The sequence below is a fragment of the Morone saxatilis genome, unplaced genomic scaffold, assembly GCF_004916995.1.
Source record: "Morone saxatilis isolate NCDOM2014 unplaced genomic scaffold, NCSU_SB_2.0 Contig15, whole genome shotgun sequence".
NCBI classification, from domain to species: domain Eukaryota; kingdom Metazoa; phylum Chordata; class Actinopteri; family Moronidae; genus Morone; species Morone saxatilis.
Window position 1 is genome coordinate 9,294,167 of NW_023339707.1, and position 27,028 is coordinate 9,321,194.

The 27,028-nt window shown below is 39.8% G+C and overlaps 1 protein-coding gene across 1 annotated transcript in view; it reads left to right on the plus strand.

The window, feature by feature from the left end:
- The first annotated feature begins 6 nt into the window (after positions 1-6).
- Positions 7-27,028, plus strand: part of LOC118325016 (probable G-protein coupled receptor 153) — a 40,380-nt gene continuing 13,358 nt past the window's right edge. The window contains exons 1-3 of the mRNA XM_035657561.1: positions 7-275; positions 15,429-16,059; positions 19,865-20,294. Of these exons, the coding sequence (XP_035513454.1) occupies positions 15,686-16,059; positions 19,865-20,294 (804 nt within the window). The 5' untranslated portion in view covers positions 7-275; positions 15,429-15,685. The remainder of the gene's footprint in view (positions 276-15,428; positions 16,060-19,864; positions 20,295-27,028) is intronic.

Here is a 27,028-nt window from a genome sequence, read left to right on the forward strand (position 1 = left end):
CTCCTCCTCCTCCTCCTCCCAGTCCATGAGTCAAAGAGGGCAACAAGACACGAGAGGAGTACAGCTGTGGTGATGTGGTGTTTCAGGGCTCATCCTTCATTTCGCAGGTCACTCCTTTAACTTGACGCCGTCGAGCCTCCTGACGCTGTTCAGTTTTGGGGATGTAAACGGAGACACTTTAACGGAGCCCAACTGATGTGACTCAACCAGAGGAGTGTGTTCATTCAGTCCCCCAGGAACAATGAGCCGCTAGGAGCCCAAACGTGCCGCGAAAGGTAAGATAAAGACTCCCAGCTGACTCTCACCCAGTGTCAGACTCACCGGTGACAAGGAAACAACAAAAGGCTTCGTCCGAACAGGTGGTGTCCTGCCGCACGAGCAGCCGACGAGAGGGGAAAGTACAAGTCTGAATTACAATGTCACATTCCTGTTGAGGATCATTGGTATCAAAATCCACGCGAGACAAATGCGAGTGAGGAAGTGGGCTGATTGAAAGATTGAATTACAAACATCACACGCTGTTTGCGAGGCAGTAATCTATCTGAGTGAGGGTCGTCTTTTACATTACATCATGTGTGCAGGACTAAGAATGGTAATTACACAGAGCTGAAAATGAGCAAGATTAGACACTGAGTTAGCAAAAACACAGCAGTAACAAAACAACCAGAAACAAATAACCCAGATAGTGTACTTGTATTGATTACAGGCAGTTTGTGACATAAGAATATTGAGTGTCCTGCAGTCCCAAAGCTTGACACACAAACAGTACAAGAGGGACATGCAAACTTATGCAGCCACATTTCTGCAACGTGTTGAGCGTAATTTTAGCAAATCTTCACACCTCCACTTTTGTTTTATCAGTGCAGCTTTATGTCTTCCTTTCTTTATAGCTGCTGCAGATAATCAGATCATTTCATATGGGATATTAAAATGTGCACGTGATTGGCTGATATTCAACTTTAAAATGAGGCTGAGGAGAAGCCAGATGTTGACACCTGCCATTACAGTAATGGTGGACATTACCAACCATAACAGACAAGGATTAGGACATTTACAACTACCAACCTTTACCCGTTCAGTTCCAACCAATACCGTGATTGGTCCAGAGAAAGTGCTTTAAATATGTACGTTTATTCATATATCATGTGTGTTATACGTGCACCCGTCAACAGCATTCTTGTTTCTCATGTAGCCCATGTTAAAGGTCCAATGTGTAGCATTTGGGAGGATCTATGGGCAGAAGTGGAATATAATATTCATAGGTCTGTTTTCATTAGTGTATAATCACCTGAAAATAAGAAATGTTACCTTAGAATGAGCTGTTTTTATCTACAGACGCCATCATTCTCCTTGTAGGCCGCCATGTTGAACTGCCATGTTTCTTCAGTAGGCCAGAACGGACACACCAAATCTCTAGATACTCTAGATAGGGATGTTCGCATTTGTCTCGCGTTTTGCTCCCGCTGTAGTTTCTCCCTTGTTCTGAGAAAGGCAGGGTGAAGCGAAGGAGTTGCAATCTGCATCTACACAGCTACATGACACTAAATCCTAAACAGCGGTCCTCTAATAACAAAGCACAGAAAGTGAGCCGTCAGTCGATCTTCGCATTCTTTCATATATATATATAAATGTTTCCCACCAGAGAAGTCACAGTAGAAATAAAGGAGAGTGGATTACATGCAGTCACAGGTCAGGAAGTGGCTGTGCAAGCCAATAATCACATTCAGTGCTCAGAGAAAGTGCTGTAGCCTACATGTGACAGTTGCTGCTACACCACGAAGCCTCACAACAGATCTCTGTGTTTCACTGGGCATATGTGACATTTTGTTTGTCACACGTTTGGCTCTGTCATTTTGTGACCGTGTTAGCCCGTCTTCACACTATTCTATTTTTCGCTCACACACAACACATTGACCAGAGTCCGTCTTCCCTTAGACAACACCGTATTATTGACAATGGCAAGAGTATTTCGAAATTACAATCACTTCTAGAACGTTTAAGTCCTTGGCACCAGTTTGAATTTAATTATCAATTTTACTGCTCTTATTCGACCACCTTCATTCACTTAAACTGCACGCCTTTTTTTTCCGAAACAAACTCTAAACCCTGTGCCATATGGCGCCCTGTGATCCAGCTACAGTCATAGCTGGAGGTAGCTTAACATAAACAGGAAGCGAGCCTCTAGGGTTACATTTGTGATGGAAAATTCAACTACTTACTCATGTGACAAGCTGGTCGCTCAGCAAAGAAAAGTGCTCACAGTTTGCCTCAGGAACATCAAACAGCATGTGGGATTCTGGTTTGTGAACTTTTAATACCTTGCACCTTATTAGTAAATTTGTGGCATCCTATTGGCACTGATTGTGCTGATATGGCTGATAATCTTAGGTATTTACTGCAGCTTTGTGTTACTGGAAAATCGAGTGCAGAGAGGCAATCATGGAAATCACAGTAGTATGACAGACAGTATGACACCAGTGCTGGGAGCTTGCTGTTCTAATGACTGCATACACTATTTAAGAAAATATGCCAGCTTGACTGCCATAGCAGTTTGTTATGTATCCTCACAGGGCCAACAACATAATACACGCTTTCTACGTCTAATGCAAGTGAGTCTGAACTTGCTTAGCTTTTCAATAGACCAGAAAATTACAACTGATTTGGAAGTTGCTTTAATCAGCTGCAGTATAGGTTTTAGATGTTTTACCTCTGGAAGCAAATACCCATTGAGAAACACAACAGACTCCATTTTACTGCGCCGTGAAAGCCAATTAGTGCTGGAGTTTTTGATTTCCTATTTATTGTTATGACGCCTGCCGTGGATAAAGTGCCTCAGAGCATAATACTATTGATTTTATTTGATGGGTATTTAATTAGTGATGCTTATTATAATGCTGTTGGATATATTAAAAGTCATGCTTCACTAGTGTTTGTAGCCTTATACCAGTTCTGCTCAGAAGAGGCTCTGACATAATATCCTAATCACACCTGATTCATTTTTGACTAAGTGATGCCCACTTTCCCATTGTAAAATAATGGGCTAGTGTTTTCAAATGTCTTGATACTGCTGCCAGAAATTTTTTTTTCTAGAAGAAATGAATAGTAAAACAATACTTCTCTTGATACCTTACTTTACAGGATATAACATAATATTTACAGGAGTAAAATAAAGACTGACTTAACATTTGTTGCTTTCTGTACTTGAGTTTTTCATACTTGGTGCCAGTGGTGGAAAGTAACTAAGTACATTCACTCATGTAATGTACTTAAGTCTAAATTTGAGGTACTTCCATTTAACATCTACTCCATTACATTTATTTGTTGTCTATAGTTACTAGTTACTTTACAAAGAAAGATTTTACATACAAAAATATGAAGAACATGCTTTGTAAAAAATGTAGCTATCAAAAAATAAATCAATTATCAAAAAAATAATCAGCAACTGTTTTGATTACTGTTGATTAAACAAGCCACACTTTTCATGGTATCATCGGTTTAACTGTGACTATAATATAGAATCAATTAATTGATGAAGAAAATAACCAGCAGATTGATCCTAAATGAAAATAATCTTTAGTTGCCCCGTATTAAAAAGCTAAAAATGACCTCCACCTCAACCAGCTCCAAGAGAAAATGCAGCTTAACATTAATGCTTGAGTGTGAACATAATAGTAAATGTATAGTATATCATTAGGTATACTATATGTACACTCACACATTTGTGATTTTGATACTTTAAGTACAGTTCTTTTACTTAAATTAACATTTTCAATGCAGGACTTTTAGTTGTAACGGAGTATTTTTACGATTACTACTGTAGTAGTAGAAGTAGTAGTATTATTCTGAATACTTCCTCCACTACTGCTGGGTGCTAGGGAGCCTATTCCATATTGAGTTTCAATAGTGACCCAGCACATTGATTGGGGGACATTCAGTCGTTTGCTGGTTCGATGTACAATCTCCAGCAGGAAGATACTGATTCAGTAGAGAAATTGTCTTAGCTTACCTCTTTCGACAGAAATGTCAGAGGTCAAGGTCATAACCTGATTATTATCTGATGGCTGGAGCTGATAGTGTTTCACTGGCTCGGTTTTGAGACTTCAGCAGATCTGACACTAGGGGCTTGAATGTAGGTCCTCTGGTTGGAGAGCAGGCTGCCAGCTCCCTCTGCCTCCCTGCTGTGCATTAGTGAAATGCTGGGATTAAACGGAAGGGGCATTTGCTCACAACATGTTGTTGTTGTTTCAGTTCTTGAGTATGTGTGCTTGTGCATATTTGCTGTCTGGGTTTATATTCTGTAAGTGGATACTTTACAATGACAGCAACTAAGGAGAGTTACCCACTGCAGGAAGATCATTATACAGAATATGAAATGTAAGTTGTCGTCTCTCATAGAGATTGTGTCATCCTACTCAAATAAACTGTGCTTGCAACACAATGTTCATTCATTCATGCTTGGAAATATACCAGCTGCAAACTGAACTTTGGCCTTGTGTTACTCCAAATAGGTTTGAGCAAAATGGTGATGCAGACTGTGCTACAGCTCTGGGAAAATGGATTTGAGCAGCTTTTATTTTCCATCATGCAACAGATGAATGTTTGGAAGAGCAGACAGGCCATTAATAGTCTGACTGTTGTTAAAGATAAAGCGGAGGTATTCTTTCAATGAGGGTTGTTTGGCCTGCATTAAATGAACCACCTACACTGCAGTTCAACATCCCAAATCGGAAAAAAACTATTAGTATGTATTAGTAATTTCATTTGATTCAATTTGATCTCAACTGTAGAGATAACTACACAAACCAGGCAAATGACGAGGTTGAAGTTGTTAATTAAAGGTCCAATGTGTGGGATTGAATGGCATCTAGCAGTGAAATTGTAGATTGCAACTAACTGAAACCCTGACTCAACCAAGCGTGTAGGTCAAACTATGGTGATTGGAGTGAAAAAAAAAAGTGAAAGGCTCTGTCTAGAGCCAGTGTGTGGTTTGTCCATTCTGGGCTACTGTAGAGGTCCCCTCTGTAGGTAAAAACAGTTTATTTTAAGGTGACAAACTTTATCTCAGCAGATGAGAAATTTGTCAAAATCACGCCAGTCAGTGAGGTCGTTAATGATGAGATGATGTCATTACTGTAAAGCTGCTGCCTCAAGAGGATCTTGGGAAATAGGGGAATTTAATGTTCCATTATCCTATTATTACCACACTGGGATACTTTTGGAGTTACGTGGACTTGTTTTAACAAGTGAGCATGGTTTGGAGGAGTATTTCACAATCAAAACTTAATTGACAGTGTTAATTTTTATATTTGTAAGGGAAACATCAGTTTGTTTGATCCAAAGTTTATGTTTTTTTCTGCTGAATGTTTTCTTCAAGACTTCAGTTGCTATGCAACATGCACAAAAAGAGATCCAGTCTGGTTCTGGAGCAGAGTGCCTAATGTAATACCACTTTACCAATGCTTGATCTTATGAGGGGATGAAAATAAGAAGATGATGATTAACTTTATTAATTCCCAATGGGCAGATTCTTTTTCAATTGATTCTTTAGACACATAGGTCCAAAATACAATCGCACTTGGAGAGATGATGGAGTGAGGGGCTGCCACATAGTGGCGTCCTGTGAGCAGTTATAGGTTCGTTACCTTGCTCAAGGTACCTTGGCAGTGCCCAGAAAGTGAACTGGCCCCTCTGCACACTCCAGTTCCTAAGCCAAGCCCCTATGGAGTGAGGTATCGCAGCCCCAAGGACATCAACCCCCCTGTCATGTAAATGAAAACAGTCCTGGTCTAAGTGACTGTGACTGTGGTGAGAAGGTCATGTTTTTGGTTGGAAGTTGAGCTGGTAACTACTGGCTAGCTGCTTAATAATGTTTGTAATATTTTGATGGGGCCGACAGAGGTAACAAGATCATCATGATTGATTGACAGAAGTTGGCCTATTTTGGGCTTTAATATGTGTGCATTTTGAATGGAACCATCAATGATAAAATAGGCAGACAGACAGACAGATATTACTAATAATAGTACTGAGGTCACTCAATAGGCAGCCAGCCACAAGGGGAAATGACAAACGTGGCAAAAGACAATGAAAGACATTTTTTGCTTTACTTTTATTTATTTTGTCTTTCATGACTGTTATCTGTTTGTTTGTGAGAAAATAACCTCACCCAGTAAAAAGCCCTATTGGGTTGCCATCTAGTTTTCCTTGCTTCCAGGAACGTTTCTTTCATAAAAAGCTAAACCAACAGTTGTAGGGAGGTCACTCATATCAGCCTCCTGGGTCTTAAATAGGTTAATCACCTTCATTTTCAAAGGAATCTCTTTCTGCAGGACAGTGGGTTAAAGCTGGTCCTGCTGTTCATTTGTCACGCAAGGTGGAACCTCTACTGGACTCTCATTGATAACTAGATAATGAGCGCTCACTGGAGATGAGTAAGATTGATAGTGTTTTGGCCTCTGAGGGCCATTATAATCCTTCATGGGGTGAAGGAGAGCTCTTCACCTGCACCACATGTAAACTGGCAGCAACTGTGATAAGATATTAAAGATATGGTGAAATAGTTGCAAGGTTTTGTATTATATGTCATACATATTGATACAGTTATAAAATCAATTGTGAAAATAGGTACGTGTTATAATTCTAATAATCTAAATTGTTGCGTCCTCTTCCTTCATCATCATCATCATCATCATCATCATCATCATTTTCTTCTTCTTAATTGCTAAAAAAAGAAGTATTATTTTATAATCCCCATTCCCTCTCACCAGGAGGTCATGTTTAATAACCTTTAACAACCTCATTTAAAACCAGGAGAGTGCTTCTGGTAAAACATCTCCCTGACCACACAGAGATCAAAATCATCAAAATGGAAAGCCTGCAAACTAAATGTTTTCTATCTTTACAAAAAAGATCTTGTGAGGGAGTATAGCTTTAGGGCAGTGGAAAGCAGCCTGAGACCAGATACGGCTCTTTAGCCCCTGTCCAGTGGCTCCCTGTGGCTATGACAAAGTATTATATGGAAATGAGCAACAGTTTGAACATTTTTTCATTTGTCAGTGTTATAGGACTAAAGTCGATATACGATTGTAAAAATGTGTAGCCATTACACACCAAATAATACAAATGTTTCAACATTTTATCAACTAAAATGTGTATCATACCTAATTAGCGGTGGCTACTAGTCTTGAGTCTTCCTAACTAAGATAGCTATAGATTCCAAATCTCAAAGAAGATAAGTCTTGGAGGAAAACAGAGAATTTAATAGTGTGTGGACAGTCTTGTTTGCTTTGACCACCAACACTGGTGGCTTACTTACAGTATATGCTCCATCTCATATAAATATAATTTGCAGCTCCAGGCAGACTTTTATCTTATTTTTTGGCCCAAAATGTCTCTTTTGATAGGAAAGGTTGATGACCCCTGCTTTAGGGTTTAGGATGTTCGTGAATGGCATTTCTCCAGGCTGATGTGTGAAAATGTTTACCCCAATAATTCGGTTTAATACCATTGATAACGGGAATATTCCATTTCTAAATTTGCATACAGCACCAACACACATACAGCCGAGGAATTGACAACTCCTGTTGACTACGTCTCCCCAGCCATTTTCTCTCTCACACTCGTTAAGCTTTCTGCTTTTGTTTGGTGTGAGGCGTGCGTTGCTCCCTCACGGTAATCTTAATAATATCCTGCAGTGTCTGATACTGCCACTGTTTTCAAGTCTTGTTGTGTCTGCATCTTTGAGATTAGAGAGAAAAACATGTGTGAAGTGACTCCTTAAGTGTGTGATGCAACCCGATTTCAAAATCAGTTAGGATTTAAAAAGTCCTGTAGTCTGAGCCTGGCTTAACAGGAATGAGGCAGGGAAAAGGTGCAGGCACAGATTAGGGTTTGAGTTCAGGTAGAGGAGGTTGGAACACAAAAGCACAACATAACATTGACAATCTGGAAACTGACTGGAAAACAAAACAGGACTAAGGCAGCCATTGTGACGGTTAAACTATAAACTCTCTATAAAACCATGCCAGGACAGGAGGAAAACATGTTTACTGACAAGAAACAAAATTTATATAACTATAAATCAGACAGCTGTGTAGTACCTTTCGACCTTTTAGAGGTTTTGTAATTGCTTTTAAGTGGGACAGGAAAATAAATGACTGCCCCTGACATTTCCTGTATAAGGCACTTAACCCTCAAAGCTGCAGAGGACTGTACTTGTACTGGGCAGCTTCCTAGCATGAGTGTTTGTGACTGTAAATGCGAAGCAGGGTGCTGCTGGAAAAAAGCGTACCTTGTGACTTGACTTTCAAAGTAAAGAACCTGTGCTCAGAGATGTAATATTAAACACTGAAGCTGTGCTCTGGGGAAAGCTGTGTAGCCTCCAGGGGCAGAGCATTTTCCTCTCTGACAGCTACAGGGACGAGCTGGTTGGGCAGTAAGACCTCATGCATCACACCTGTCAGCAAGGAGCTTGTAAAAGAGGTCCACTTCCTCCATCTACTCCAGCTCCTGCCAATTTGAAGCTGAGAGATGTGGGTCAGCACCACACTTGTATACCAGCTTTCACTCCGTACCGAATCCAACACACTGACCGACATTGTGCTGATGAGCACAAAATCATCATGTTCCTTGAAACAAGTCTCCGTATAATTACTGGTTTGGTCTCATTCAGACACACTGTCATCCAGTTTGGCCTTTGTTTTAACAGATAAGTCCGTCTTTATGCCTGCCACAATCTGTCTAGGCACACTTTCTCTCTTCCTCTATGTATCTCAGCCGATTATAGTTTGAGATGAAGAGTGAAAAAGTGTTTGGTCCCTTTTTTTCAGCAGTCCAAAACGTGATTAATGTGCAAAGTGATAACTTTTTCATCCAGGAGATGAAAAACACAGTTCCCTACGCAGCAGTTTGGATAAGCCCTACACAGTGCTGATGGCATTTCTGTAAATGCTTCTGTACAAACAAGTTGTCAGCCTTTATGTTTACATGGATAGATACATTATGGTAGTACATTTAAAAAAAAAAAGCAATGCTGAGTAATCTGTATTGAAACACACAAACATACTTAAACACTAGGCCAGGGAAAACTTTTTATTAACCTATTTTATTGTTATCATGCCACTCTGAGATAACTTTAACATAATTTTAAATTTAAACAGACCAGTTTATCTCATTGCACGTAAGCGAGGCAAATTGCAAAATATATAATTATAAAAATGCATTTAAAGCTACCATGACACATTTCTGTCCCCTGATCTTCCTTGTATCAACACCTCAATGAATCTGTGCCACTCATTCAATATCTTGATGTTAGAGAGAGGATGTGTGTAATTGTCAGTGCTGATTTCCCCTGTGTAGAGGACAGATTTGGCTTGGAGGCCCAGAGGATTGTGGGTGATCGAGCTGTTAGTTCCACTATGGTTAGAAAGCCCGTCAGTCAAGTGTTAAAATAAAACCAGTGCTACAACTACCGGTACTACCACTACTATGCCTGTTACTACCATTAATACTCCTACGACAACAAGTGTACCACTCTTTATATTAATTCTACTAGTATATTAACTACTGTCACAGCAAATAATACTTCCTTAAAACTGTTGTTTTTAACTTATTTTAGTTAAAGTAGTGGCCAGACAATTTGCAATTTAGTTTGAGTGATTTCTGTAAGTAAGCATAATTGTTTTCAGCTTTTGCAGTTTCCATTAAAACATACCAGCGTAGATTGGTTTAACCTGACTTCCACGCAGATAGTATGTCTAACACACTTCCAAAAGTTGTTGCGTTAATGTGTTGTTTATGGCAGTTTACAGTACACATTTCTTTCTTGTGGCAACGTCAGCTCAGAGAAAATGCAAATAAACAGTTGATTATGATTTAATTAAAAAAACAATAAATGGTTTAACAAGAGAGAATTTGCACTACATATTTTTTGAAGGTTTACTAATGAGAGTTAGTAATGAGCAAATTGCAAAGATTTTACTCAGTGTGCTTTTTAGTGTCACTGAGTCTGAATAAAATAAATAAATAGTTGTTACTGCCAGTGTTTACAGTATGTGCTCTTTTTCAATTGCTTTTTTTTACAAGCTGCTGCAGCTATTGTAATAAATTATACAATGAGCTGTTTGGCTTTAAGCCCTGGGACTTATTATAGAAAATGATTCATGTCAAATAGCAATGTTCACTTCCGATGCATGAAGTAGTGCGCCTTTATGTTGTAAGGTGGATTGTGGTGGGAGGGTGATGTAGCGAGTCCAACTTCAAATTTACTTCATATTAGCTTTATCTAGTTTTTTTTCCTAACCTTAACTATACCTTAGCTGCCATGCCCACGGAAATGGACAGCAGGGTTTAAAAAATGTCTCTGAATGTAATCCAGGGTTTTGCCGAATGCTGCAATATCATTGTTTGTGTCTGGGTATAGGGTTGGTTCAATTAGTGTTCGTATGTTGATAAGTATGTATCAATAGGTTTCTTTCACTCGCCAGTTTTCTTGCTTTTCCAACCAACTTACGCAAGAGAGGAATGTGGTGGAGTTTAACACTCAAACTAAATTGGATGTTAATACCATAAAATAAGATTCTCTAAATCTAAATCATAGTCTAGGCTGGTGCTGTACCTCTGGTTGTATTGCAGTTTACCCACATTGTAGACATAGTTAACTGTGTCTGCATTTCCATTTCTGATCTCTGTGAAAGTATCATTTCAAAAGCAGGGTAGCACAGCAGAGTGACGAGGTGCATTTTAATCGACTTTTCTCGCATGTTTTGGTGTGGTTAGGTTCTAATAGAGGAGACAGGCTGGCTTAATTGAATTTTAGTCAGAATGACAAATAATATCACCAAGCGTAAATGTGATTAAACAGAATTGGTAAGATGCTGGAGACTTGTGCTCATGCTCTGCATCAACGTCATACCGTAGGCTCAGAGACATCTAGAAGACGTCTGTGAATTGTCAGTGGAGCCTTGCATCATATACAGCAACACATGATCCCCCTCAACGCATCTTATTTGTGAACATTTAGACCGGCAGTGAATGTTAACGACTACTACAATACATTTTGAATGATCAAAATGAGAAGGAGGCAAAAGTTGGATCGAAGTTGACATCACCAGTTAAAAATATTATCCATGTATTGTTTTAAGTCTCCACAGTATCTCCAGCTGTTCCCAGAGGTGGTAAAACTGCAGTTGCTTGTAAAAATCCTTGTTAGACCTTATTGCAATTTCTTGTATTAATTGAAAGCTGCCATTGTCCCTCTGGATCCTCCTGAGTCGCCCAAGCAGAAGGGCTTAGAGTATGCTTTCTGCTGCTCCCTCCCTGCGTTGGTAAATTACAAACACAGCTGGATTGGTAGAAAGGGGAATTGTTTTGGTATGTTGGGCCTAAGTTGAAACATGACTTATGATAATGGAGCACACATTTTGCTAAATTGTCTTCTCTTTTAGTGTCTCAGTGGCTGCAAGTGACATTTTTTGAGCAATTCCAGAATAACACGTGACTTTCAAAAACTGCATTCAGCATGACTCAAAATAAGTCCAGGGGCACCTCATACATTTGAGATATTGAACTTGCTAGAAAACAGTTGCCTGTGTTGCCAGCAGATAAAATGTATTTATTTATTTATTCATTCATTCACCAAAGTTACAGAGCAATTTCTGGCTACTTAGTAAGTCAAGTCCAATATTGTGGCTTCTTAGTGGTGGGAGGAAGTATTCAGATTTATTAGTCTAATAAAAGTACTTTTACCACACTGTTGCTTCCTGTGATGCCTCTATATGACCTACATAAGCAAAGAAGACCATCAGTGAGTAGATAGGCTATTTCTATATAGTTATTCTTAATACATGCCATTAGGTTGGATTCAGTCATATTCAGCTTGAAATCAGTGAAGCAATACAAGTTCATCACAGCGGCTTTAAAGTAAAAGAAGTAAGTGAGTTACAGTATGTAGATATAATCAAGGAAATGTACTACCATGCAGAAAAATGCCTGTTATATTGTTAGATCATCATTACTCACGTTGACAAATTGATTAATTGACCAATCGTTTCTGCTCTACTTGACATACAGACATAATATCTGATGAGCTCTTTCTAGGTTTGTATGCAAAAATAGAAATGTAAGATAGGTAACTAAAGGTGTACTAAAGTATAATATTTCTCTCTGAAATGTAGTGGCGTACAAGTAGAAAGTGGCATAAAAAGAAAAGTACCTCAAATTTGTACAGTACTTAAATAAATGTACATTCCACCACTGAAAACTGCTGCCTGCAGCAGTGCACTGACATTATGGGAGTGATGACAGTGACCCAAAACAGAAAAGTTGAAGACCAAAACAGTGAGTTGAAAGTTGCTATAAAGCCTGTACAGTCGAGGGGACCTGATGAGTCTCTGTGGGTTCATCACGGTGAGCGACCCCTTTCACATACAGCTAGTCACGTGATGACTACTTGCAGCCATTATGCTTATGCCCGGTGTCCACATTTGTGCGGACATGTGAAGGAGTTGGATGGAAAAAGTGTTGAAAGGGTTGGTTAGAATTCAATGTCCATTTCAGCAGATCTGTGGCTCTGTGACTGGAGAATAACACACAGGAGCTAAGTGAATTTATTTCACAAATTCACTTAAGGGTTACCTGGACGGAAGAGATACAGTTCATGCATTAAAAGGAAAGGGTCAGGGTGACACAGTGAAGCACATTAGCACTGTGGGGAAGATGGAGAAGAGGGGTGGGGTAATCGACAGAGAAAAACTCAGGTGCTGGCAGGAGCTGTCTGTGATTCAGGGGTTGAGAGATATGCGAGAAGGTGAAATTATCTTTTATTAAATAATATCAAAGGCAGTGAGGGAGGCAGGGATCCACTGGCACAAATACTTCTTCACTACATAACGGCGAGGTTTGTTCTAATTGAAAATGGGATCAAACTTTACTCCTTAGTACAGTCGGTGTAAGCGATTCTGGAGAAATCCAATACCATGATATAGAGCCAGCAACAACGCAGCCAGTAATGCAAACAGAGCGAACAAACCATAGCTATGTTGTGGGTTAGCAAACCGTTGTTACAGACTGCAACTAACACGCAGAGAGGACGAGACGGTTTCCCATTGTGAGCACACCAGCTCCAGACAGCAATACTCGAAATTCTCCCTCTACTAACATCACAACAACCGCATGTCTCGGCAAAATAGACAGCAAGTGGAATGTCCGTGGGCGAGTCATTTAACGCTACCTGACACACAAATCCTGGCTGGAATGGCTGGAATAAAAAGTTACTGTTGTGAGCCACGTGTTTGTTTCCCATTTACAGAGCCAGGGCCACCAATTTTTTTTCAGCACACACACAGAGTGGAAAGCTGGCATATATTTGCAGAATAATAAAAAAAAACATTATTATATGATTTAATCGCATTAACTTTAATCGCTTACCCCACCTTTAAGAAACCCTACTGTTCTTTCACTGCCTGCAAAAAAAACTTCACAAATGTACACTTGGTTTTCCGTATTTTCCTGCACCTGTTCAGTTGGGCTTGGGTGGGATTTGGTTCAAGCTGTGGTGGATTGTGCGGTACGGTTGCTGTGTTAGACTCAGCTGAGGCTTCAGTCCACAGTCAGCAGACAGACTGCGGCTCAGTCCATCCCAACCACCTGGGGATTCCTGGATCAAAGCTATGAATCATTCTTTTCATATCACAGCCTGGTTTAATGTGTTTTTTCTTAATGTTTTTTGAGGGTGTGATAACGCTTTTTTAACACCGTATGTTTTCTTTGATCGTCACTAGTGGAATAGTTGCTTCGTTATTATCTTTTTTTTGCGTTTGCTTTTGTTGAGATTCACACTGCAGTACTCCAGTTGAACAACAGAAATCACATGGACCATGAGTAGCTTGTTAATTAGACAGAGTTGGCAACCTGTTTTGGCGGCAGGGAGATCGTAATGAAAATCCACGTGTAGGCCCTTACTTCAGCTAAGTGTGATGGACTCAGCTTTAGCATGGGGTTACTGGAAGTTGAAAACAAGCTGAATGTAACAGTCGCTCCAGATTGTGGTTTGCCCTCTGTTTGTTTTGTTATTCTCAGCTTTCCAAGAACGAGACACTGCTGCCTCTCAGATGTCATTTTGGCATCATTTCCATTATTAGGTGTGTTGATGTAGTATCTTTTTCGTACCAACAAAACTGTTTGTAACAAACTGTTCCACATTTTGCTTGGACAGAGGAGCCTAATCGATGTGGCTCTCCCACACTGGCCCAATACACTAGTAAAGTCACATGATGCGTTTACAGGACCATCTCCTGATTTATATGGTTACACAGATCCTGAGGAGCATGTAACCATTCTGCTTCATAACCATAAAAGACAGGACTGAATCTGATTGGCTGACACGTGTTTAGGGTGCCATTTGAGGGAAGAGTGAGAGAGGAGGATTAGATCAGTGGAAGTGAGAGCAGGGTGATGATGACGTGGTTCTTGTCATTTCCAGTGCCCCCTCTCAGGGGTCTTGCCTACAGCACATCAGTGTTTGGACAAGCCAAAAGACAGGAAATAGATGTGACAACACGCTCCAGCTGTGCCAAGCATTTTTCACTCCACAGTGGGGGAACCAAAGTCATCCTCTCCTAATGCTTCTCTAGCCAGAGCTGTGCTATGCTGGAAATGGCCCTAAAAAAGAAGCAAAACTGTATTGAGCTATTTTCTGTGCGTGTTTTTCCGATGGCTCCTCGTAACAAAATACGATGTATGAGATTTAGTTTTGTTATGTCATCTTTTTTCAAGGGGCTGTGGGGTGGGGAAAACTGACAGGAACACCTTACAATATAGTGAAGCCCTATACAGCCACACTAAAAATAGGATTGCAAATCACAAATATTTTCTTTTAAGGGTTAACAAATTGATAATTTTTAGTCAGGATTAATCATTTAGTCTATACATTTTGTATATATATACATATAATAAACATTTAAAAAATGCCCATCACAACAACTAAACAACTAACTCTTTACATTTTAGACGCTGGAACCAGTGGATGTTTTGTGTTTTTTTCTTGATGAATGATTATAAAATTATTATCACCTAATATTTCTTATTAATTACTTGATAATTAAATAATTGTTTTTGCACTAACTGTAAACTAAGCTTCACAAAATGGTATTTATTTCAGGACAATCACACAGGACTGCATTTTATTGTTATGATTGATATTATGATGATATTATTGTCTGATAGTTTCTCCTTCTCCTGTAGGTATGACTAGTATGACTTGTTTTTATGTGTCAGGTCTCATTATGCCACTATTTGATATTTGTTTCCCACTGTACGGTCGGGACCATTAGCAGGCCTGCAGATTGATTACTGTTCTGTCTTACTTTACATCCTCACTCCCTCTGTCTCTGATCCCTGTGCCTCTCTCTTTTCTCTCTCCCCCTCTCCAGCCTTAGGCTTGTAAGGGAACTGGCTCGGCTCTTCCATCCTTCCCCTCTAACATCCCACTGTCTCGCACCACTACCATGTCCTTTCCCTGCTGTGCCCATCCCATGGAGAGTGCACGCCCACCCAGATAGGATGCCTGCCTTGCCCGACGCCCTGCATCCCCTCCTGCCCATCACCACCTCCTCCTTCTCCTCGTGTGTACCTGCTCTTGCCAACAGTTCCTTGCGGCCCCCGAGGCTCCGCCCTGCCCCACTCCAACATGGTGGATGAGGTAACCACCATGAAGGATGACGTCATCAACGCCAACACGCTGGCTTGGCTGGTTTGCTCAGGCGTGTCCATCCTGGCCAACACTTGGAGCATTCTTAGCGTCAGCGCCAAGCAGAAAAAGTGGAAACCACTGGAGTTCCTCATCTGCACGCTGGCGGGCACGCACATCCTCAACATGGCCATCCCCATCACCATGTACTGTGTCATAACGCTGCGCCGTCAGCACTCCAACTACGAGTGGAATGAGGGTCTGTGCAAGGTGTTTGTCTCTACCTTCTACACTCTCACGTTGGTCACCTGCTTCTCCGTCACCTCGCTCTCATATCACCGCATGTGGATGGTACGCTGGCCTGTAAACTACAGGTAACACACCTGATTCTGTTATTAAAATGTGTTCTGTTTATGGTTGTTCAGATTTTATTTTAGGTGGGACCATTTTTAGGACACTGGTATCAGTATACAATATCTAGCTTAGAAATATGGCTGCACAATTAATTGCAATACTATTGGAATTACAATGTGGCCAAGTGCAATATATTCAGATTGCAAGAAGCTGCAATTTTTGGATCAAATGTGTGATGGATAGCATCATAATGAAGAACTGTAGTGCTGCAGAGATTCCCTGACCTACAAATCTTGTTCTCCAGGTGTAAGAAAACATGTCTGTTTGGTACAGATCCCAACAAATCATATCGCATCTGTCTTTTTTTTTTTTACCATATTGTACCACTATTGGGAACTGAGAAAATATGTTTTATATATAAATTAAGGGGTACAAACCCTTTAAGATTTGTCAGCACATTTTATCACACATTTCAAACATACAACTGGTCAGGTTACAGTACTTTGCCCTTTTTACATTAAACCATAATCTGTTCTAATATTCTCAGCAATATAAAATAAAATAGAAAAGATTTCGTAAATTATAACCTCCTGCAAGGCTTTCCATAAATGCAACATCTGCCAAAGCCACCTCGAAAGACAACATTCTGACATTTAAGCTGCAAGTTTTGGGCCCCTCGTTGCATTTCTGAGCAGATTCTTCAGAGGGGACGGGGACACTGTTTAGATTAGTGTCACTTGTCAGGCTGTTTACATCCGTTTTTGGGAGGAATGCTCTGCATCAGGTGAAATCTCTGCTGCCAACACATCTGCTGGTTGCAGTTATTTGGGGTAACACCATGTAAAACCCTCCAGACTGAGCATCTGCCAGCTCTAGCTTCCAGCTTCATTTAGCTCGTCACAACAAGTGATATTACTAAGTAACACTGAATAATAAAGATCAGGTTCAGCTCACATTAACAGTCAGCACCCTGCTGCAGTAACACCATTTTGGTCTTGTTGGACTCCCAAGACATCTGCTGTTCACACGTAATCAGATGTTCTGAGCAACATTGCTGCTTCCTTTAAAACAAGATTTTGATGCTATTTCTGTATGTATTCAGGGATGTACAAGTGCTGCTTTAACATTACCTGTTGTAATGACAATGCAATTATTAATTACACTTTTACAAACACATTTAATGACCAAATAATACTATTGTGTGGTATTTATCTTAAATCATTACCACAAAGGAGTATCAGTCTATTTGGATTGCTTTGATTTCTACATTTTTACACTAATTTCTGATTTCAAAACCAGGGATTTGTTATGGTATGTTATATATTTGTTATATGATGTCTTTGATAGGTATTGTATCTGCAATGAAAACTGATAATGATAGTTGTACATAATAATTAATGATAGTTATACAGTAACAAACCTACAAATATACTGACCACATTCAATGATCAGTGTGCTAGTTTGTAGTTGGCAATTTAAGGACATCTCACCTTGATCTCACACCTCAAAAGTCTTGTTTTTTTGTTATTCATGTTATTCATTTGTTATTTTCTGGTTACAAAGCGCAGAGCAATCATTTGCAGATGAATGCATTTCTAGAGAAAAACTGGCGAATACAGCCAGAGCACATATGAAATCGGCATTCATTTTTGCACAATACATTACAAACAAGCTGCTATGTGGGTTTATTGAAATGGTGCAGAAATTTGTGCTGCGGTACATGTGGTGAAGATCAGTATTCTGTTGCCTTGCTCTTCCTCCCCCCTGCTGAAAAACAAAGAGTGATTGTACTTCCTGTGGCATCAGGCCTGCAGTGCTCAGCCTGCAGTCTGCTTGGCCAATTTTGCAGATAAGCAGACGTTCAAATAAGATATGCAAACTTCCTTTTAAATCTATGCTCAATCTTGCTATCTATATTGCTTGTGCAGCTGTCATTATTGGCTGATGCCCTCACAGAGATATCAGGCTTTACACCAATGCTTTTATCTCCCTCGTCTGTTCGCGCTCTCATCTGACTATATTCTCTCCTTTCTGGAAACACTGACTTTCCTCTCAGCATCTCCTCTTCTTGTTTTCAAGTCACTTTTAACAACGATATGGAGTGGAGTGATAGCTCAGGCGATGCACCATGTAATTGCTGTTCATCTTTCATTTAAATCGCTCCACGTTTTGCCCTGCTGAGGCAGCATGGCTGCCTTGTCTCTGACATTAACACACACCGAAGGCCTGAATTATGAATTCCAACCTTGTACTTCGGCAGCTGTTCTCATCACCCTGCGCTCACTATCTCTTAGGAGCTTTTTCTCTCGCAACGCTCTCTCTCTGGTAATAGATTCAAGCAGCTTGGTGACGTAACCTCCCCATCATATGTACCCCAGGCATATTCAGGAAAGGCTAGCATAATTACTCACAGTGACAACAAGACCTACTTGTCTTTGCACAAAGCCATAGTGCAAAGATAGATGCTACAGCTGTCCCCTCGGTGCCACTCATATTGTGTCAGTGCATGTATGCTGGTGCATTACTAGTTACAGATATTTATTTTTAACTATATATTTGACTCATTTTGTATGTAAGGAGTTACACTCTAAATCTAGCCAGTGCTCCTCCAGAGGGTTTTAATGAGAGGAAGAAGAGGATAGGCGACATGTGCTCCGTCTCTCTTGTGAGAGGCAGATTGGGTTTCCTGCCAAAACTGCCCCTGGACCACTGACACTCAACAGAGAATTTACTGTATTCCTCTCCAACACAAATGAAGGAGGAGAGGTACATTTCCATAAACTGTAGCATTCTGTCAACATGTTGCTGGTTATTATATACACTTTTAAAGGAGACCAATTGGACTGTGGATGGACTGTAGTGACAATAAAATCTCTAAGTTTTAAAAGCCATGTAATGGACTGTATCAGTGCAGCTACAAGCTAAAAAAAGAATTGGCCTCTTTGTATGATTTGTTGTTGATGCCTTGAACAGCTCAGCACTACTTGAGGTGTAAATGGTTTGGCAGGATGGCACAGTCTTTCGTCAAGTTTGAGAACACCAGTAACGGCCTGCCATATTTTTAGATGAACATGTGCTATGGCAAACCTTGAAAAGTGCCACACCGCCAGAGGACACAAACACATTCAGCAAATTGCTCGACTGTAACAATTACTTGGAGGTGAGAGGAAATAGAAATCCCTTCATGCTGAAATAGACCTAGATGACAAATAGACCGAGGAACGTAAAAAGCAATCTTTAGCCATCAACAAAGCATTGATTTCCCTCCATTCAACTCCAGTTTATCTACGTGATGACTGTGTGTGAGATAGTGCTTTTTTCAGCTTATATGTCCCAGGTGCAGATCTGCCATTTTGTGGCATTTACAGCATTTTGCCAGAGTGTAGGTGTAGTCGTACAAAGGTTCTTTCCCACTGAGTTTCTCAGTCAGACATGTTTCTCCACCATCAGTCTCCTCCATATAAAATATAATTGTACTGTCAGACATCTCATTAGTGCCCATTTGAATTATTTTATGCAACACAGAGAGTTCACACACAGGTGAGTGGTGTGAGTTGGTGGCACGCAGTGTGCTGTAATTGCTTCTGTATTAGGAGCCCACCTTTATCTTCTAATGTAGTCTATTTTACAGGTTTTACTTATTGTCTGTTTTGGGGATTGTTAAATGTTTTGCCTGTAGCAGAAGTTGTATTGTGTACAGTGCACAATGCATCAGTTTAGGACAGCTACAGCAGATCCACAGCAGAGAGAACAAAGCCCTTTTCTCTTGAAGGCCTGACAGCATTTATGGTTACTTTATGCTAAAATCTGTGGTTCTGCTTCCAGGTTGAGTAACACCAAGAAGCAGGCAGTGCATACTGTGATGGGCATCTGGATGGTCTCCTTCATCCTGTCCACGCTTCCAGCAGTGGGCTGGCATGACACCATTGACCGCTTCTACACCTCTGACTGCCGATTCATTGTGACGGAGATCGGTCTTGGCTTTGGCGTGTGCTTTCTGCTGCTAATCGGCGGCAGCGTGGCCATGGGTGTGATCTGCATCGGCATTGCTCTCTTCCAGACCTTCTCCATTCAGGCGGGCCACAATGCCGACAAGAACAAGTTCAACGTCCCCACCATAGTGGTGGAGGATGCCCAGGGGAAGCGCAGATCATCCATCGATGGATCTGAGCCTCTCAAGACGTCACTGCAGATCACCTACCTGATCAGCGGTATTGTCTTCATCTACGACTTCCTGACTGGCTTCCCCATACTGGTGAGTTCACTGCCTAAACATGATTGCAGTTAATGATGGAGCAGAACTGGATAAAACTTTAGATTTAGATAGAAGATGTTAGACTCCTGGATCAGTTGTGACTGAGTGTCTGTGAATTACAGTATTAGTGATTTATGAAATTCCTAGAATTCATGTAGGTCAGATTGTGCCTCTCGTGTCTTATCAGGACATTAGATTCAGAGAGCTAAGCATCTAAGCATTTTCCCAAAACGCTAATCTGTAGTGATCTTTCAAAAACCCATGAGCTTGTTCAACAACACTGCCTGTCGGTTTGGAGGTGTTTTTGGATTTTGGAATTTCCCCATTGTGGGACAAATAAAGGAATATCTGATCTAATCTAATCTAAAGGTTTCCAGAATGCTTCAAGACTCTTTTGCCCCTTTGGATCAGAAAATATTTTGTCCTTTGCACAAAAAAAAGATGTTCACTTCCCAAGTTGCAACTACTACTACTACTACTACTAATTATTTCTTCTAAACAAACATGGTAGCTGCAAGAACCATATCTCCTCACTTTTTTCATTTGGAACACATAATTATATATGCAAATCTAAAATAATGGAGTGAACATTTTAAGAAATTGCTGTGATACATAATAAAACGTTAAGTGTGATTTGTTAAACAGTAAGTCAATTATAGCCTATAGAGAAGCATTTCAAAAACTCTTTGCAATTATCATTTAGCAGTGTAGTTTTCAACCTGACAGTCAAAAATAAATTCATATTAGCTAATTAATTAAGGTTTTTACACATAAACTTTAAAGTTAGCACAGCTTGTGTTATGATTATGCCTTTTATGTACAATATTTTCATTTTTTGGTTTTGTTGCTGCCCTCTTAGAAAACAATACACACAAACATACAGTGAGGTCAGTCTGATGGCAGCTATTTTTGTGACCTCTTTGTTGTGTGGGAGGTTAATTGAGTTGGCACTGGAGAGAGAAAGAGAGAGAGAAAGAAAGAGAGAGAAAGAGAGAGAGAGAGAGACAGAGGACAGGGTTGGTCAGGGTAAAAATTAAGGTAAAAATAACAGTTTGAGGGTGGAGTTTGTTCACTGCAGCTCCTGTAACCAACCCGTACTGTTTTATTATTTACATGAACATAAATGTTCCTGCTCATCTGGGGCTGTAAGTAGGTCAGGATAAGTGTGTACAGTACGGATGGTGTGTGTGTCTTTATATACAGTCTGTAGTCTATGGTTCCAGTTGAGAACTAGTTCCAAATTGTCCAGTTCAATCATAACCATATGTCTTCGAGCTTATCAATTCCTTTTATTGATGCTGGCATATGTTTCTGACAGTTGTCTATTGCAAAACAATGACGTCAAACTCTGCTGGAAACTTGCAGCAAGGAGTCATGGAGGAGAAAAAAACAGTCCAAAGCGTGGCTAAATTGATCTTTTCAAGTAAGGCTGGAAACACCAGCAACGTTAACTCTCTATGCACGAGTTCCACTGCTTCACAGCAGGGTAAATATTGTCTGTTATAATAAAATTAGCACCTTGCAGGTACGCTTACTAGGTTTTTTTCTTTGATGAAGAAAACCTGAATGCTGTACAAACAGTAGGGATGAGAACTGAGTCCCGGGTCCAAATTAAACAGCGGTTAAACAGTGGAGCTTTTGCATACTTGAGTTACATGGAGGCCTTTTTTTTTACTCTGTTTTTTCACTCAGAGTCAGAGATAATAAAACAGTTGCATTGACGCTGAAAAACTGTGTTGGCACATTATTTTTTTTCCACACATAAAATTGCTCAGCAAGAGAATCGATACAGAAAATCGGACGATAAGCTAAATCAACAACAACCTCTAAGGGATGCTAATTGTATTCTGCCTATAATAACAACAATAATAATATGTTGGCCAACACTATTAGAAAAAGCCCAAACAGTGTCATTTGTGTAGGAGACCTGGCCCGGTTGTCCCAGGTACATGTTACAGTTCAGCACTGGAATCACCTTCCTTCTGTTGCCTTTTACAGAAATCCAGGCTTTAAACACAGTGATACTTCCCTCTACTTCCTGGGGAAACTGATCCTTCAAGTGCATTATCAGTGAGTGAAGGAGCGAGCTCTGTTTCAACGTGTTGCCATTTGGTTTGCAAATTCCACCCTCAGGTTCTCATAAATGTTTAAACAAGTCAGTTCATTGGTTTTCTATGCTGACTTGAGAGCCCGTAGAAAGCTCAAGGCTTATTGCCTGGGATGCAGCCAAACCAGCCACCCTGTCATCTTAAAAGCAAGTCAGCGAGTTAGACCTTTTTCCATAAGGAAAATGTACTTTTTTAGAGGATTTTGTTAAAGCAAGTACATTCTGCTTATGTTTAAGCCACAGTCTGTCCACAGCCTGAACTTTAATTGCAAGTATATATTGTAATGGTAGAGGTTTGTTACATGAGGGTATACAGTATGCTATCACTCTTATTAGTTCTAAGTGGAAGAACATTATGCGTATCAAAGTGCCTCAGCGCCAATTCATATATAATACATTGCCTCAGTTGTGTTATCATTTGTACAAACCATCTGTTAGTAGTCATTTTTACATTAGACAAACCTTTTTTAATTAAGTGTTGCATACCTGAGGCAAGCCGGACAGAAACTATCTGCACAAGCCTTTAATGCTGAAATCTGAAGCACACAGCAAGATAACTAGTACTGTGCCTCATAATTATAGGATGGATATGGTAAGTGTGGTGGTCATTGTTTGCTTCAATTCCAGCAATGACTTAATAGAAACACCTCGCACCCTGATATTATGGGAGCCAATCACAAACCTCAAAGGGATTCGGCCAGTTGAGTGAATAACATTGCAATTATTTTATATTTCCCAGTACTATTTCTGTGCTCAGTTGAGTGTGAGTGTGACCATAACATTCACATCACAAGCAATAACATGTCATTCTCATTGTTTCATATTAAAATAAAGTGTACCACTTTCTCTTAAAAGCCTCAAGCTATCAGTGAAATCTCAGCAAGAAAAACCTTCAGTGGGGAGCGATGACACAATAACAACTTGCAGGTCTTGGCTATTAAAGTGATCTTAAATTAAACTTCCTGTTTTCTGTATAATTATACAAATCTGCTGCCATTTGCCAATATCTGCCCACCATGAGCTGAGCAATAACAACCCTTCGCAAAAAATGCTCCCTTAAAAAGGGTCTCTTTTAATAAGCTGACTAATTAATTGCTGTTTGCAGGATTTCTCATTGTTACCAAAGCTGTCATCCTGTAAAAGAGAATCATTTTAGTCACTGCAAAATACTGGTTTGCCTAAAATTAGCTCTCATTGGCCCTACAACAAGGAACATGTAGGGTCCACCCTGAAGTTTTGGGAGAGATGGTAGCAAATCAGAGTTTGCACCAAAATGAATGTGAATAAAGGTATAGTGGCTGAATGAACTCCATTATTAAATACTCGCTGGTAAGAGCAATTACTCAACACTGATGAGCTCACAGGTCTTTAGGCGCTGCAGCTGCTGTTTAAAAAAAAAAAAATCAGAACACTGGGAAATGCTTTTTATGAATTAGTGAAATTTAGTGTGAGATTAAACACGAATAGTAGGAGAGCCACCATTCCTTGTCTAATTCTTCTGTCATTATTGTTGCACTGCTTAATTAGTGTGTGTGTGTCATATTTTTTTACTTAAGCTTTTACAACATCACGCCTTTACACAGAGATGTTTGAATTCAGGATCAGAGGTGAAACTGCATTTTTGTTGCTTCATGAGCTGGAAGTTGATTTGAAAAGACAGTATTACTTTTACAACATCCTACTGGGTTTCTGTATGTGTGTGCGTAACAGAGAGGGTAGCATAGTACTAATGAAAGATCATATTTCCAGTGCAGTGGCAGAAATAAAAAAAGGTCTGCAAGCTGTCTTTATAACCTTATGTAATGAGCTATTTAAATGCATGGAAAGCTGTAACACACATACAAACGTATGGTGTTACACAGAGACATACTGAAGAATAGATTTATGAACCAAACATAATAATGGGAAAAACATTATAGATACTAAAAGACACAAAACTAAAATAGAATTATCTATGTAAGCATTTACTCTAACTGGCCAGGATTTTTGATAAATGACTTACACTCACAACATTTTTATATGCAAGTGACACTGTTCTGATATCGTCTTTAAAAGACAGTGGCCGTCATATACTTGTTTAACTAAGAAATTACAATTATGCAGCACCAACGCTCATTATATAACTCCTAATTACAGTTACATCATTGCCTCTGTGAATAGTCTCATAATACAGTTCATGTAAGTCATTTAATGTCATTTTTGCTGAACATCCTGTTATCAGTTTTATGGGCTGCAAGGGTTTATAGTTAGAGAAAACACACACTGTGGTACACTGATAAGAACGCCACCACTTATAAGCTTTCAAAGGAACAAAATGAATTATACCTGTCAGTGGAAAATACATTATCTGTTACAGCCTACAGCATCATAGGTTTTTTCAGAATTATAATGTGTTGAAGTGCGTTGTGACATTTTCTGATGCCAGAATGAGGGTTTTAACTCATGTGTTGGATCTGCATTCAGTTATTATGCTCTCTGGCAGACAGATCAAATAGATAGAAAGAACTGTGTTTGCCTACAATATCTTTTGTTGTCTCTCCTGTCCTTGGTTTGGCTGACATTATATAGATTGATTCAGCTCAGTAGACAAACCAAAATCAGTATCAACTTGAGACTTGATGACTTAATCAAGCCTCGTAGCGATGTTGCTGCTGCTGTAGGGCTGGTGCTCGAGTTCAAGGTGTGACCAGAGGAGGTGACGCCTAAGATAATGAGTCTGAGTTAATCAATCTGATCGCTGTCTTAGCCTGATGCATTAGAGATGAGGATTAGAAACTGAACCTGTCAGCTTTAATAATCAGATAATGTTCTGTATTACTTCACTGAGGTAGAGAGCCCGCTCTAATGCTTGTTGGAAAAAGGGGTCGTACCCAAAACAAGGTCACCTTTTGTGAGCAGTTCAGTGGCTGAATGCAGATATAAAATGAATGAATAAGGTAATTAGATGCAGCTACTTTCATCTAAAATTCTGAATGCATCTGAGCCAGTTATGAGAAATGTTAGAAAACACGATTACAAAACATCTAAATTTTTTATTCCTCATTCCTTACACAGTGGTGACCTGTACATAAAGCTTTTAGCTGTGCCCTTGTTGTTTTTCACCACTATTCCCTGAACTGTATCAATGTGACATGGAGTTGCTTTTAGATGTACAATATGAACCATATAAATCCTCATATTTGATCCATACTGTATATTCTGATTGGGAGTCTACATGCTGCATAATAAGATTAATGTAACCGCTGCGTTACGTAGTCAGCTGTACGACGTAAAATATTACAGCTCACATTTGATCATACTTTGAACTTAACCCTTAAACTAAGGTCTGAAAGGATTTGTTGACTGTCTTGATAATTGATTAATTGTTGAAAGCTTTCCAAAATTGTAGCTTCTCAAATGTGAGGATTTGCAGTGTTTCTCTGTTTTATATCATTGTAGAATTTAGGCAGCCTACATAATGTTGTCACATACAGCATAGGCTGTAGGCTGCCCTTGCCTTTACATAGTCCCATTTACTAAGATATAGGACTAGATCTGAGGGATAATGCCCAGTATTTTGTACTCTGAGTGGACTCTACAGCCTTTTGCTGAGTGCCTACTGAGAGCACTATAGCTTATCAGAAAACAGAGAGCATGGTGTTACAGCATGTGTCTCAACAGAGACATGTCTCACGGCAGATCTTTCACTGAATTTAGGTCTGCAGCTACATGTAAAGTTCATGTCAGGTTCTGTAATGCAGGTTCTGTCATCTGGATCAGGACGGATCTGAACTAAAATCATTTCTACCGCAGTTTATTTGTGGAAGAGTCTAATTCTGTTTTTGTTACATATTTTAAGAGTGCCTTGGAAAAGTTATTTGACGACCTTAAGGTAGCAGGATGAAGTAATTACACTTTGTTTAGCCTATAATATTATAATATTGTACAGAACTTTGCTGTGATGTAGTTTGGACTCTGAAGTTCTCAGCGGGCTGTTTTCTGTTTTGGTTGCTGTTAAGAGCATTGGTAGTACCCATTTAATGACCTATGGGATGTATCTGCACTCTCTCACTTTGCTTATTTAACCTACCCAATGCTGCTTATAATGCAGAATAAGTCTAATGTAATTACTGTTTCATAGTACATAATTTTTTGGATGTCTGAATTGAGTTCTATGTTATTGAGAAATATACTGCTTTATACCCGGAGCCCCAGCACAACACAGTGGTATCTATGGACCACCGAGCAGCCCCACTGAGGCTCATTTAGCTTATTCAGTAACCTGCCTCGCCCACCTGTTCTACATCATTTGTATTAAATTACAAACTACTAAACTGCATGCAACAGGTGATTTCTGAGAGTCATTGTTGGGGTCATTACTACAATAAACAGATCCATTAAAATACAATAACATGGTCCATTTCAATTGAGTCCTCTGGCATGTTGATAAGATGAATTATTACTACCTTTTAAACAAAACAGCCTGGGAAAGCAATGTTGCAGTAAACATATGAGCCCCGTCATTTATCAGTTTTCTGAATGGATTTTAATGACACTATGGACTAACATAGTAAGCAGTTGTCATACAGCACAGGGGCGGCTGTGGGACCTGCACAAACTCAGAGGGAGAGCGGGTCGTCCCCCAATC